This window comes from Corythoichthys intestinalis, chromosome 15 (assembly GCF_030265065.1).
Source record: "Corythoichthys intestinalis isolate RoL2023-P3 chromosome 15, ASM3026506v1, whole genome shotgun sequence".
In the NCBI taxonomy this organism is placed as follows: domain Eukaryota; kingdom Metazoa; phylum Chordata; class Actinopteri; order Syngnathiformes; family Syngnathidae; genus Corythoichthys; species Corythoichthys intestinalis.
In genome coordinates, this window is record NC_080409.1 from 27,119,025 (window position 1) to 27,134,763 (window position 15,739).

A 15,739-nucleotide genomic window follows, 5' to 3' on the forward strand; every position below is an offset into this window, starting at 1 on the left:
CGGTATTTGAACACCTATCTTTCAGATAGAATTCTGACCCTGAAAGACCTGTTAGTCTGCCTATTAAAAATCCAGAAAACACAATGCGTGATTTTTTAACGATTTTTGTGAGATACAGCTGCAAATAAGTACCGGTATTTGAACACCCATCTATCAGAATTCTTACCCTGAAAGACCTCTTAGTCTGTCTATTAAAAGTCCACCTCCACTCAATGTATGATCCCGAATCAAATACTCCTGTTTGAGGTCATTAGCTGCATAAAAACACCTGTCCACCCCAAACAATCAGTTAGACTCAAACTTGTAACATGACCAAGACCAAAGAGCTTTCCAAAGACACCAGTGACAAAATTGTACACTTCCACAAAGCTGGAAAGGTCTACGGCGCAATTGCCAAGCAGCTTGCGCAACCATTACAAAATGGAAGAAGCCAAGCATGACGGTCAATCTCAATCTTAAGTGGAGCCCCATGTAAGATATCACCGAGTGGGGTCTCGATCATCCTAAGAAAGATTAAGAATCAGCCCATAACTGCACGACAGTTGGTCAATGACCAGAAAAGAGCTGGGATCACCATTTCCAAGGTTACTGCTGGTAATACACTAAGACGTCGTGGTTTGAAATGCATGGCACGAAAAGTTCCCCTGCGTAAACCAGCACGTCAGGGCGCATCTTTAGTTTGCCTATTATCATTTGGATGGTACAGAGGAGTCATGAGAGTAAATTTTGTTGTCAGATGAGACCAAAACATATCTTTTTGGTCATAATTCCACTAACCATGTTTGGAGGAAGAAGAATGATGAGTATTATTCCAAGAACACCATTCCTACTGTGAAGCATGGGAGTGGTAGCATCATGCTTTGGGGGTGTTTTTCTGTACATGGGACAGGACGAGTGCATTGTATTAAAGAGAGGATGATTGGCGCCCTGTAAAAGCTAATACCAGAGCAGTGGTAGGAAGGGCCCAGCAGCGGCTCCACGTCTTGAGTGTGTTCAAGAAAAACCACCTGGAACAGAAGCTGCTTGTGTCCTCCTACAGAGCCGCGGTGGAGAGCATACCGACATAGTGCATCAAGGTGTGGTATGCTGGGTGCACAACAGCAGGCAGGAGAAGCTTACAGAGTCATCAAAACAGCCCAGAAGATCATCGGCTGCCCTCTGCCCAGTCTTGAGGACATTGCCTGCTCTCGCTACCAAAGAGCTAATAAGATTAAGGACCCTTCTCATGACAGCCACCACCTCTTTGACCTGCTGCTCTCCAGCAAACGCTACAGGTCCCATAAAACAAGGACCGACAGGCTGAGAGCTTCTTTCCCAGGGCCATTACTACCCTAAATATGCACAAAAAACTGAACTCCCCATGAACGCTCTTCAACTGGTTTTTGTAACCTGCACTAAACTGTGAACCTGAACACTACTCGGACCACTTTTCTATTTATAGAAATTATTAAAAAAAACAACAACAACCAACCTTAAAATAAAAAAAAAAAAATTCTGACCTTGAAAAAAAAACACCCCATTGCAACATTTTCAAGAAAAATAAACTTTATTCTTGTAACATCCAACTTTCTTCCCCTCAAAAAAAATAAGGACACAAAAGCACTTTCATTTGAAATTTTTGTACATTTATTTTTCATTGCACAATTTTATATATATATATATATATATATATATTTATTTATTTATATATTATATCTACAGTCTAATTGTTTGTGGCAGCAGATTAAGTCAGGACATCCATGGGAAATTCATTTTTAATAAAACTGTACAAAAATGAGAAAATACTGCAACTCCACAGATATTCATCCCAAAAGACACACAGACATACAGATGGATGGAGATGGACAGGTGGATGGGGGTTTGGGCTCGGCATTAGGGGACCTTCCCCCACCCCCCCTTGCACAGTGCTGTATAGCCGAGCAAAAGCCTTTATGCAACAGCGCATACGCAAAAGCCAGGGTTTCTCTCACGTTCATGTACATGTCATCAAATGTAAACAGCATTTGGTTGTTTTTATTTTGTGGGTAAATACAAATGTTGGGATAATACGCGTTTGTAAACACTTATCATGCATCCGTCAATGTGCGACGAGATTATCGGGCGACCTTGTTTGTTGCCCCTCCCTGAAGCACTTAAAAAGGCGAGGCCCCACGAAGTGGGAAAATAAGACATAAGTGTGTGTGCGTGAGAGATTAAAAAATATTCAAAGTGAGTCGTTCCATTCAAAATAATGACATTTAAAGGTACACCTTTGGAATTGGATCATCTTCATATATATAAATGTTATAGATTAATCAGAAAAACACATTTCAGCTTCATATTGATAAGGATTGGCAAATAACGTTTAGATATATGGAGGCATAGATAGTTTCTGATGTGGTTTGGTCCTCTCACAATTAAAAAAAAAAAAGGTGCTAAACCTTTTAACTTACAGGCTACCAGTGATGGAGATATGACAAACCAGAGTTGCTTTAAAAATGATTGTTTTTACATTTGACAACACAGTAACTATGGCATTCACAAAACAAACTACGGAAACAGATTAACAACATTCCTACTCATCTGACAGCTTTATTGTTATTCTCAGGTTAGGGTTAGCCTCATAAACCTGGAGGAATGCCAGGCTTTTCTTGCCCCCAAAATGGAGTAGAACATATTAATCGCAGTTTAACCGCGTCCAGTGATTATTCCATAAATGAACTAATTGTTGCCACTGACGATGATAAACGTCCATTCCTTTTGGACTGGACCATTCCAAATGGATTGGACGTCTATTACTGTCAAGGGCACTGAAACATGATCAGTTAATGCCAGTCAATTTAAAATGGTCAATGAGTTAACAACTGCTGCTCGCTGAAGATTTTGTGCAGTTTTTGGTGGAAGAAAACGGAAGTGAAAATACAAACTTATGTATATTTGGAATTTACTTGCAAATAATTTTTTTTTTTTTTTTTTAATCAAAATTTTAATCATGTTCTTTTGTGATTGGAAAAAAAAAATCAAATTAGTATCATTGTATTTACTAAAATTAAGAGTCATCCTTCCAACTGAAAAAGCAGCAAAAATCCAGCATCCTCAGATTCTTATAGCAAGTACATTATTTCTTTACGCTTGATACGCTGATAATAATAATTTTTTCCTGACCCCTTCAACCAAGTGTGTAAAACTCATTTTTGTCACAGGCTACATCATAAGTACTGGTTGTGGATATGATGGTTAACTTACTTATTAACAACAAATTATCAAATAAATTGACAACTATTTTGGTAGAGTAAATGTTTTGAGTAATGTTTCCCTCAAAATTGTCCAGATCCTCTTTTTTGAGCTTCTCAATAGGAAATATTTTCTTTAATCAAAAAACACCTTGGAGAAAAAAATGCAAATGTTCTCTAGATTTTTATTATTTATTTAAACATTACATATTCTCTTTTTATTAATATGGATAGTTCATATTTTTTCATGAATGTTTTATTGATTTATATTTCTTCATTAATAAAGCACAATTACCTTTAGGCTATTTGTTCTTAAAAACAAAAATGAAAACCTAATATCCTCATATTTTTTTTCACATTAATTTTTTTTTTAATTAATTTCATTGGGGGTATAAACCAGAGAATGTCATCATTCATTGCATGAATTGCTTTTTATTGCGGACTTTATTTCTTTCGGTTTTACTGTTTATTATTATTTTAATAGTTTACATGCCTACTGTTTTCTAATAGGTATTCAACTTTATCTTTTAGGATGTTTTTTTTAATTATTTATGGCTGTCAATAAACTTGACTATTTTGAATATAATAAGTTAGAAAAACAGTAAATAGTCTCTACATCATGTAGCGAAAAACATGAAATGGATGCACACAATTTATATTTTAGCAGTCCACACTAAAGATGTGGCAGGCGAGATATGGCCCTCGAGCCTTGAGTTTGACATCAGTTGCTTTTCGCCAAACAATACAAATAGTGAAAAAAGACTTGAAAAACATCTGAACCGCTTCCTATGACCAAATATAGTCTAAAATGTGTTACAAAGATAAATGCTAAAGTTAGCTAAAGTTAAAAAAAAAAAACGAGAAAAAAACCCCCCTGCGTTTTCATGTTTCCAATTATTTTCCCAGAATCTTTCCACCAAACAAAGGAAAATAGTACAAATAATAATCAAAATCATCAATTTCATATCTTTGGTGTTAGATAAAAAGAAGATGGCCGTAACATCCCATTCAACTTGAGCTGCTTAATTATTTGCGAATATTTGGCTGCGACAAACACACAAAAATACAGAAGATGAACACAAATAGCAGCTTGCAGAAGAGTCAAGAAAAAAATAAAAGTCTAAATTGTGAATATGGCCTCCGACACAGACCCCTGAATGGATGTAGGCTGCCATTGACGGCGAGAGCCGTCCAATCCATTGGAAGTCGAGCACCATCAATGGCAGCCAATTATGAACCTCACTAAAGGGTTACAATGGCAACTAAAAGACCCAATAAAGCAAACTAATTTTGTGAATACCGTCAGGCTATTTCCAGTGTTTTTTAAGAGTGCAATTATTTGACAATTAATACAAAGTAATGCCCGACTAACAAAAGTTCTTGTTTTCTAATCATTACAAAAAATGTCATTATGAATAATTTAACAACTAATAATTACAAAAAATGTCATTATGAATAATTTAACAAACTTCTCCTGTGTGCTAATAAATAATCACGTAAATGTGTGTGTGTGTTTTAAAATAAAGAACATTTTTTGTGTTCTGATCAATTAAATTGGTGAACAATTTGGCGGACAAAAAAATCTGTTGAGTCAGATTTTTACCTCAATATGTGAACCACAAATGTTAAATACTTAAAAAATAATAATAATAAAACCTGGATCTGACAGTTAAAAAAATATGTGATGGTGAAAAACAGATCACTTTGGATTCCGCATCCGAAGATGAGTTCAAAACAGCTGCCAGACCTAAAAATAAAAATTGTGTTCCACAGTAACAAATATTTTGTGTTCGCTAATAAATAATCAAGCAAATTTCAATACACTTCTCTTGTCCTGATAGAAAATAATTGTGTTGTATTTCCCCATAATCACACAGACCAAACTTCTTGCTTACCTAAAAAATTATCAAAATAGCTCAAAATAGCTTGGAGTGTCTTATAAATTAGCCAAGATTTTTTTCTGTTTGTCCTGAATTTGATAAATAATAACAGAACTACATTTCATGTGGAAAAATATGCTAACAAACTTCTGGTGTTCTGCCAAGCTAAATCAAGATTCAAATAACTCTTCTTCTTTTTTTTTTTTTTTTTTTTTTTTTTTTTTTTTTTTTTTAAGTCTGACAGGTGTTTTAGACAAAGTTTGGGTGGAATTCCAAACCGGGTGTCATTTTTTTCCTCAGTTTTGTCAAGTTTTTGAACTATAGGATCCCTGTTTTCTTTTTTCTTTTTTTTTTTTTAATATGAAAAATGATGCTTGTTTTACAAAAATAAAAAACTCAATTGAATGAACTGCAACATACAAAGGCATGACTGCAATATTTAATTAACATAATGAATTTTTGCAGAGGATATGGCTACATGTATTCAAGACGTAACCACATAGTAAGCAGTGGGGAAAAAAAACAAGTTTTGTATTTCGCACCCAAAAATGAGTCAAAAACAGCTGTCAGATGTAAAACAACGCAATTACCATTTCAAACCATTGCCCAGTGTTATCCAAGAATTTTTTGTTTGTACTGAATTTGATAAATAACATCTACACATCTTGAAAAATATGCAAACAAACTAATTGGGTTCTGCAAAGCTAAAGATTCTAATGAATGCCAGGTGAGCTGTGTCTTGAATTACTCAACAATATGTTTGTAGTCCTGATAAATAATGAACTAAAATTGATAATAGAAAATAAAATCGAAATACAGTGTCAACTTCTTTTTTTTGTCAAGGATGATGAAATACTACCAGCCCTTATTTGGTAGGAGAATCATCAGCTCCTGCTTCATATTCCTAAGTGCTTCAATGGCCGTTTCCTCACACAAAAGACAAACAAAGACTGACTCCTTCTGAAAGACAAATTCCATAACTGGACTTGAAGGACGGTGAAAAAGGCGCACAAAGTGAACAAGTAGGACTTTTACTCCTCATTTGGGTCTGCGGCGAAGGTCCTTCGAAGTGACCAGAAGCAAAAAAAAAAAAAAAAAAAAACAACAACAACAACAACAAAAAACAGCAAGTCCAAAAAGCCCAGGAAAAAAACCTCTGCAACTGTGGGTGAATTAGAGAAGACAAGGATGACAAAGATATGCGGCCCCTTGACCGTACTGGTGTGTTTGTGTGTGCGTGCGTGATTACAGAGTCCGCAGTGTTTGTTGGGATCTGCCTGCCATCATCAGAGCTGGTACCACTTCTTGTCTTTATATTTCAGCATCATCTGAGGGTTAGGGGAAAAAATATATAAATAAAAAAACAGGAGTATCATACAGTGGGGCAAATAAGTATTTAGTCAACCACTAATTGTGCAAGTTCTCCCACTTGAAAATATTAGAGAGGCCTGTAATTGTCAACATGGTTAAACCTTGACCATGAGAGACAGAATGTGGAAAAAAAAAAAAAAACAGAAAATCACATTGTTTGACTTTTAAATAAGGTATTTGCAAATCATAGTGGAAAATAAGTATTTGGCCAATACCAAAAGTTCATCTCAATACTTTGTTATGTACCCTTTGTTGGCAATAACGGAGGCCAAACGTTTTCTGTAACTCTTCACAAGCTTTTCACACACTGTTGCTGGTATTTTGGCCCATTCCTCCATGCAGATCTCCTCGAGAGCAGTGATGTTTTGGGGCTGTCGTTGGGCAACACGGACTTTCAACTTCCTCCTCAGGTTTTCTATGGGTTTGAGACCTGGAGACTGGCTAGGCCACTCCAGGACCTTGAAATGCTTCTTATGAAGCCACTCCTTGGTTGCCCTTGCTGTGTGTTTGGGATCATTGTCATGCTGAAAGACCCAGCTAAGTCTCATCTTCAATGCCCTTGCTGATGGAAGGAGATTTTCACTCAAAATCTCTCGATACATGGCCCCAATCATTCTTTCCTTTGCACAGATCAGTCGTCCTGGTCCCTTTGCAGAAAAACAGCCCCAAAGCATGATGTTTCCACCCCCATGCTTCACAGTGGGTATGGTGCAATACAGTATTCTTTTTCCTCCAAACAAGAGAACCTGTGTTTCTACCAAAAAGTTCTATTTTGGTTTCATCTGACCATAACACATTCTCCCAGTCCTCTTCTGGATCATCCAAATGCTCTCTAGTGAACCGCAGACGGGCCTGGACGTGTACTTTCTTCAGCAGGGGGACACGTCTGGCAGTGCAGGATTTGAGTCCCTGGCGGAGCATTGTGTTACTGATAGTAGCCTTTGTTACTGTGGTCCCAGCTCTCTGTAGGTCATTCACTAGGTCCCCCCGTGTGGTTCTGGGATTTTTGCTCCCCGTTCTTGTTATCATTTTGACGCCACAGGGTGAGGAGAGAGTTGAAAGTCCGTGTTGCCCAACGACAGCCCCAAAACATAACTGCTCTAGAGGAGATCTGCACGGAGGAATGGGCCAAAATTCCAGCAACAGTGTGTGAAAAGCTTGTGAAGAGTTACAGAAAACGTTTGGCCTCCCTTATTGCCAACAAAGGGTACATAACAAAGTATTGAGATGAACTTTTGGTATAAACCAAATGCTTATTTTCCACCATGATTTGCAAATAAATTATTTAAAAATCAAAGTGTGATTTTCTGTTTTTTTTCCCCCACATTCTGTATCTCATGGTTGAGGTTTACCCATGTTGACAATTACAGCCCTTTTTAATATTTTCAAGTGGGAGAACTTGCACAATAAGTGGTTGACGAAATACTTATTTGCCCCACTGTACATTACAAAGCACAAAAGCAACATCGTAAATTCACTGGCTGCATTGACGTTAATAGAAGTCCAGGCCCTTTGGACTGGGGAAGGAGGATTGGAAATATTTCACCGTCAACAGAAGATGGGGCTTAAATCGACTAACCAATAAATAATCGATTATCAAATATATCAACCACGATTTTGATAGTCGATCCTCTTTTTCGAGGCTCCTAATCCTAAATTTAATTGTATGTATATATTTTATTTTAAAATAAGAAAAATATTTAACTTTCGATATTGTTTTTTTAAAGGAACTAAATATTTTTATTTATTTTTAAAATAATAAATTTTTAACTCTGGCTTTCTCCCAGATCCCAAAAAAGATGCATGGTAGGCTGATTGAACACTTCAAATTGTGCGTAGGTTTGAGTGTGTGTGTGGATGATTGTCTTTCTCTGTGTGCCTTGCGACTAGCAGGCAACCAGTTCAGGGTGTAACCTGCCTCCTGCCTGTTGTTAGCTGGGATATATTTTTATTGATCAAAAAAAAAAAAACAGAAATGGGTGTTATCCCATAATACAATGTTACAATCCAATTTGGGTTATACTATACATACATATATACACACACACACACACACACATACATATACATACATATATATATATACATATACATATATATATATATACTTATAGTGGTACCTTGACATATGATCGCATCAACATATGATCCTTTAGACATCCAATGTAAAATTTGACTCATCATTTGTCTCGACATACAGTGTATCACAGAAGTGAGTACACCCCTCGCATTTCTGCAGATATTATGCAGACAATGACACTTTGACACAATGAAAAGTGGTCTGTGTGCAGCTTATATAATAAATTTATTTTCCCCCTCAAAATAACTCAAAATATATATAACTGTATGACGACATGCTCAAAATACGACGATTTATGACAGCGTCGCAAGTTCATTTTTTTCCCCAAACACGGACGCACGGTGGATTTTGTTAAGAGAAATCAACATGGGTCCCAAGTTTAGTGCAGGTGGTGAAACAAAGAAAAATGTGATGCTTATCATTAAAATTAAGAAGGAAATGATTGAAAAATATGTGCGTGGTGTGCATGTGAGTGGACTGCTTCGACAGTACAGCTCAATTTTTTAATACATTTGCTTTAGAGAAAAATGACTGAATTGTTGTTTCTGTGGCGACATGGATGGGAAAATTAGAGATTCTAGAGCTGATTGACTAAATATTTAAGGTATTTAATGTTTGATTAAAAAATTACATAGGTGCAATTATATCAGTTTTACAAGTTGCTATATTCAACATGAGATGGATATATCAGTGTGTGCCACCGCTTATAAATGTTGCTAGATTAATGCATTTTGTCCACTTGTAAAACACCAGGATTTATGCAATACATTGAAAACAGCATATTATGTCAAAGCTCTTGCCAACACTGTTATAGGTTAAAGGGACATAGACAGAAAAGAAATCAATTTAAACCATCTGGTGCGCACCAGAAAGAGTCTGCTTTTCCATGCAAGATAACAAATTGTTCTTTTGTTGTACTTAGGTCCTCATTTATTTGTTTTTCTATATTGTTTGAGGCTAAGCTCAGTCTCAGGCACTAGGAAAGTCTTAGTTGAGTCCAAGATTGAAGTAAAGCTCAACTAAATCCGTTTTTATCATTTTTAGCATGCCGAAACTGCTGGTGTCCGATCCGTGCCTGAGCTTATCATCAAACGATTACAAAAACAAAAAATAAAGTTCTTACAAAAGAACAATTAGCTAGCTTGGACAGCGAAAGTCGGTTAGCTTAAATGCTATAAAATGCTAATGTTTACCAGATTGTTCCTGGTGTGCACAAGATGGTTTAAATTTGTGTCGATGTCGCTTTAGGGGATGTACAATTATATTCTGAAATGGTAGACCATTTATTTAGGTTTGTATGTTTACCCAGAAAATAACCATCTCATTTCGATTAATAACCATTTTCGCCTAAATTGCTGGGATTTTAACATTTCGGCCAGATAGTGTATCTCAAAAACTATAGTCAATTGACACTTTTGACATTTTTTCTTTTTAGTGACCCAAATTTAGTAAAGTCTCACTACCTTTATCCAGTAAGCATTTTGCTTGTAGACCAGTCTACTAATTTAGAAACCATGCTGACCTAAAATTCTCTTTTGTAAAAAGCTCCTTAATAGTAAATATTCTCTTATTTTTCTTACACTCAGCTGCATATCATTGAGAATTCAACTTTTGCAGAAACCAGGGCCAAAAGGACCAACTAAATTGCTTGAAAAAAGATCTACTGAGCACTTTCTACCCAAATTGTTGTGCAAACCTGAAAAAATGGCACCCAGTGTTGTATGTTAAAAAAATGTAAAAATATAACACTTTAGTGCCACTTTAAAATAAACTAGATACATTTTGAAAATCTATTTTGTTTTTGGAAAATTGCTGTTTGCGGCGCAACGGGAATTTTTTTGGAGCCCTTTGAAAAATTCCCTGGCAATCGATCAAGTGGTTCGGGTTGCGCGGCGCGCCGAAGAAATCCCATTCAAAAAAAGAAACAGAATAACACTATCTGGGTATTAATGTACAAGTGCAGGACATACGTCATGCGCGTGCTTGGAAAATGAGTCAGCGCTGGCCATCATGGCGGCTGTTCTTTCCTCCAGCTCGCCAAGCTTCTGCCCTCGCTCGTCCAGAGCAATCCGCGCCCGGGCCAGATCGCCCACCACACCAGATGCTGCGCCCTTCATGCCCTCCATGTTTCCCGGACCGGGGATGTGCTGGGCCAGACTTCGGGAAGCCTTCCCAGACGCTGTTTCGCCAACTACATCAGAGGAAAAACAATAAGCCGCATAATAGTAACCCATTAGCCACCAATGACGGAGTAGGTACAGTGGGGCAAATAAGTATTTAGTCAACCACCAATTGTGCAAGTTCTCCTACTTGAAAAGATTAGAGAGGAGTGTAATTGTCAACATGGGTAAACCTCAACCATGAGAGACAGAATCTGGAAAAAAACAGAAAATCACATTGTTTGATTTTTAAAGAATTTATTTCCAAATTAGAGTGGAAAATAAGTATTTGGTCACCTACAAACAAGCAAGATTTCTGGCTGTCAAAGAGGTCCAACTTCTTCTAACGAGGTCTAACGAGGCCCCACTCGTTACCTGTATTAATGGCACCTTTTTTAACTCATTATCGGTATAAAAGACACCTGTCCACAAACTCAGTCAGTCACACGCCAAACTCCACTATGGCCAAGATCAAAGAGCTTTCGAAGGACACCAGAGACAAAATTATAGACCTGCACCAGGCTGGGAAGACTGAAGCTGTAATAGGTAAAAAGCTTGGTGTAAAGAAATCAACTGTGGGAGCAGTTATTAGAAAATGAAAGACATACAAGACCACTGATAATCTCCCTCGATCTGGGGCTCCATGCAAGATCTCACCCTGTGGCGTCAACATGATAAGAACGGTAAGCAAAAATCCCAGAACCACACGGGGGGGACCTAGTAAATGACCTACAGAGAGCTGGGACCACAGTAACAAAGGCTACTATCAGTAACACAATGCGCCGCCAGGAACTCAAATCCTGCACTTCCAGACGTGTCCCCCTGCTGAAGAAAGTACACGTCCAGGCCCGTCTGCGGTTCACCAGAAAGCATTTGGATGACCGAGAAGAGGACTGGGAGAATGTGTTATGGTCAGATGAAACCAAAATAGAACTTTTTGGTAGAAACACAGGTTCTCGTGTTTGGAGGAAAAAGAATACTGTATTGCACCATACCCACTGTGAAGCATGGGAGTGGAAACATCATGCTTTGGGGCTGTTTTTCTGCAAAGGGACCAGGACGACTGATCTGTGTAAAGGAAAGAATGATTGGGGCCATGTATCGAGAGATTTTGAGTGAAAATCTCCTTCCATCAGCAAGGGCATTGAAGATGAGACTTGGCTGGGTCTTTCAGCATGACAATGATCCCAAACACACAGCAAGGGCAACCAAGGAGTGGCTTCGTAAGAAGCATTTCAAGGTCCTGCAGTGGCCTAGCCAGTCTCCAGGTCTCAACCCCATAGAAAATCTGAGGAGGAAGTTGAAAGTCCGTGTTGCCCAACGACAGCCCCAAAACATCACTGCTCTCGAGGAGATCTGCATGGAGGAATGGGCCAAACTACCAGCAACAGTGTGTGAAAAGCTTGTGAAGAGTTACAGAAAACGTTTGGCCTCCGTCATTGCCAACAAAGGGTACATAACAAAGTATTCAACTTTTGGTATTAACCAAAAACTTATTTTCCACCATGATTTGCAAATAAATTGTTTAAAAATCAAACAATGTGATTTTCTGTTTTTTTTTTTCCCCACATTGTCTCTCATGGTTGAGGTTTACCCATGTTGACAATTACAGGCCTCTTTAATATTTTCAAGTGGGAGAACTTGCACAATTAGTGGTTGACTAAATACTTATTTGCCCCACTGTACACAATCCGCTCGGGTTGCACAGTCTGCTCGGGGGCCTGTGACTGCTGATGACGTCATACCAACGTTAGTGTTGCAAAAACTGTTCTGGTAGAAGACTAATGAGTTATATGGTTGCCCTATTAGTGGTAAATTTTGGATTGAACTTGAAAAATATATGTGTAAAACCAAACAAAAGATTGTATTAAATGGGAAAACAATTATTACTGTGTTTGAAAAAATATATATTTACACTCTTTAATCTTTATATATTATTGGGAAATTTTATACATCCACAAATCTAAATTTCAAAATGCAAATCCAAACTTCAAATTATTCTAGATTGGATTTATATTTCACACCTCTTAATATGATAAACAAAAAATGCAAGTTTAATGTTGAAGTTCATGGAGAAATATTTAACATATACCATATATATATATTAGGGCTGTCAAAATTATAGCGTTAACGGGCGGTAATTAATTTTTTCAATTAATCACGTTAAAATATTTGACGCAATTAACGCACATGTCCCGCTCAGACAGTATTCTGCCTTTTGGTAAGTTTTACAGCAAGGCTTTTTGTGCTGTCTAACAGCGAACTCTTGTGGTCGCTTTGCGACATGGTTTATTGTCTTCTTGCCAGTTCAATATGGCTGCACGACGTCTCGGGCTGACGCCTACGTTGTAATGTTGTGCTTATATGATCCCTGGACAAGATTTGTCCGTAAGTATGGTTGTTGTAAAGAATGTACATATTATGTTAGTAAGCGAAATGTTATATTTTTTTGTATGAGAAGCTTTTTGTTTATGTTTAGTGAACCTGTATAGCGTGCTAAGCTAACGTTGTTGCTAATGCAATGCTTGTGTACTTTTTTTTGTAGTTTTACGATGGTCTAAAGAGGACAATGGTTTGAGGCCATTTTATTAATAAATCAGATGAAAAAGGAAGAAGTCTGATTATTAAGGCGTCGTTCACTAGCTGTCTAGCTTTGGAAAAAGTAGACTCTTCGGAGTGAGGACAGCATAGACAGATTTAAATGACAGTAGAGTGAAATGCCCACTACAGTCCTTATGTACCGTATGTTGAATGTATATATCCATCTTGTGTCTTATCTTTCCATTCCAACAATTTATTTTACAGAATATGTATATAATTTACAGAAAAATATGGCATATTTTATAGATGGTTTGAATTGCGATTAATTACGATTAATTAATTTTTAAGCTGTAATTAACTCGATTAAAAATTTTAATCGTTTGACAGCCCTAATATATATATATATATATATTTTTTTTCTGTATGTCTTAATATGAACAAGTAAAAATTGAAAGTGATTTACTGTATTTTTCGGACTAAGTCGCAGGTTTTTTTTTTTTTTTTTTCCATAGGTTGGCAGGGAGTGCAACTTATACACTGGAGCGACTTATGTGTGAAATTATTAACACATTATTTTATCATTTCACATGTTATTTTGGTGTTTTGGAGGTACACTGATGGTTTCGTAAACTGCATGTTCTTTACGCTGTAGTTATCTGAATAACTCTTAATTGCTATGTTACATTAACATACCGGCAACGTTCGCATTTCGTTGTTCATGGATCATGTAACATTATCATACTGTACACTTATTCAGCATGTTGTTCTCTATTGTATTATTATTTTAAAATGCCTTTCAAGATGACATATCGGTTCTATGTGTTGGATTTTAACAAGTTAGTAAATTTCCCCCCCAAAATGCAACTTATACTCCGGTGCGACTTTTTTTTTTTTTTTTTGTCCTCTTCATTGTGCATTTTTGGGTTGGTGCCATTTATACCCAGGTGCGACTTAGTCCAAAAAATACGGTACATACATATTACGTAAACAGGTTGTTTTGTATTGTTGTTATTTTGTACTGTTCAAAAAACTGTTCGGGTTGGAACATCACAAAAAAAAGACCGCAGACAAAATGGCAGCCGGGACTCAGGTGTTGTGAAGTCGAAATCGTGTAAATTGAGTACGTCTTAACCCAGGGACTACCTGTATATCAAAAATATTGCATACATCAGTAATCCCAACCACCGGGCCGGGACAGGTACCGGTCCGTGGCGCATTTGCCACCGGGCAGCAGAGAAATAATTAGGGCTGTCCCAAACGACTAATTTTCTCCCGATTAGTCAGCCGACTATTTTTACGATTAGTCGACTAATCTAATAATTTAAAAAAATGTTTTTTTTTTGTTTTTGTTTACTAATTTAGCAATGAAATTTTTGTTGACACTTATCAATTCACAAAAAACATATTGGAACACCTAAATTATTTACTTAAGTACAAATAAACACGTAAATAACAATAATAAATCACAAATAAACAATGACTTCAAATGCTGATAGAATTAACTAGTGTAGCATCCCGATTGAAAAGATGGTCTCTTAAACTGATGGTTTACAACTTTTATTCCATCCTTGATGTAATCACACTGTAAGAGCTACGGTGCACACAAATAAAACAACACAATTAGAAATTAACGAAAACTTTTCACCTTTTTCCTTTTAAACCTTATTTATATATCAATGAATTGCCTATATGAATTGCCTTTACCTTAATTTATTACCTTATCATTGACAATCTCTTCCTTGAGTGCAATCGCTGTATATACTGTATATATTTAAGACCTTTTAACGTTATATAATTTTCTATACCATAAAATAAACAATAACATGAAATAAACCTTTCAGTTAGCAATACTAATAGCACTTATAGGCCCATTGTCAATGAAACATTATTATTTAGTAAAGCGACAGCACCCTCTGGTGTACAAAAAATGCAAAAAAATTTTTTTACAAACGGTGACGGCGCTTGAGGTGTTTATTCACGGCCGACGTGCAGCCAAGCTTGGCAGTGAAGAGACAGGACACAAGAGTGTACCCTCCTTTATTTCTTTGAAATAAGTCAATGTTTTGGACACTCTGGTGCGCTTTTTTGGCTTTGTGCCGTTTTCCCCGCTTGCATAAATGGTAAATGGTAAATGGTGTTACACTTATATAGCGCTTTTCCACCTTTCAAGGCGCTCAAAGCGCTTTACACTATCTCGCCATTCACCTACTGGTGACGCAGCACAGAGCATCCGACATTCTGAACTTTCCGCGCATATATTTTTTTAACCCTTCATTAACCGTCGACGGGATGTTGTGCTCATCGACGGATTTACGTCATCGATGACGTCGACTATGTCGACTAGTCGGGACAGCTCTAGAAATAATGAATCATTTGTTAACAATTGCAATCTGGCCTGTGCTTCTTGACACATCCAATATGCCTGTCTACTCTATTGACTAATCCGAGTAGAGATTTGTGAACGTCACCATCTAGTGGTTGTCAGCCATTACTGGG

At 37.0% G+C, this 15,739-nt stretch overlaps 1 protein-coding gene across 9 annotated transcripts in view; it reads right to left on the reverse strand.

Annotated features, from left to right (window-relative positions):
* Positions 1-1,993: 1,993 nt before the first annotated feature.
* stxbp5b (syntaxin binding protein 5b (tomosyn)) overlaps positions 1,994-15,739 on the reverse strand; it is a 68,996-nt gene continuing 55,250 nt past the window's right edge. For 8 of the 9 annotated variants that reach the window (XM_057858918.1, XM_057858917.1, XM_057858912.1 and 5 more), the window contains 2 exons: positions 10,514-10,734; positions 1,994-6,420 (listed from right to left, as the gene is read on the reverse strand). In XM_057858918.1, coding sequence (XP_057714901.1) covers positions 6,379-6,420; positions 10,514-10,734 — 263 coding nt within the window. In that variant the 3' untranslated portion in view covers positions 1,994-6,378. The remainder of the gene's footprint in view (positions 6,421-10,513; positions 10,735-15,739) is intronic. The other variant, XM_057858910.1, reaches the window with a different exon arrangement.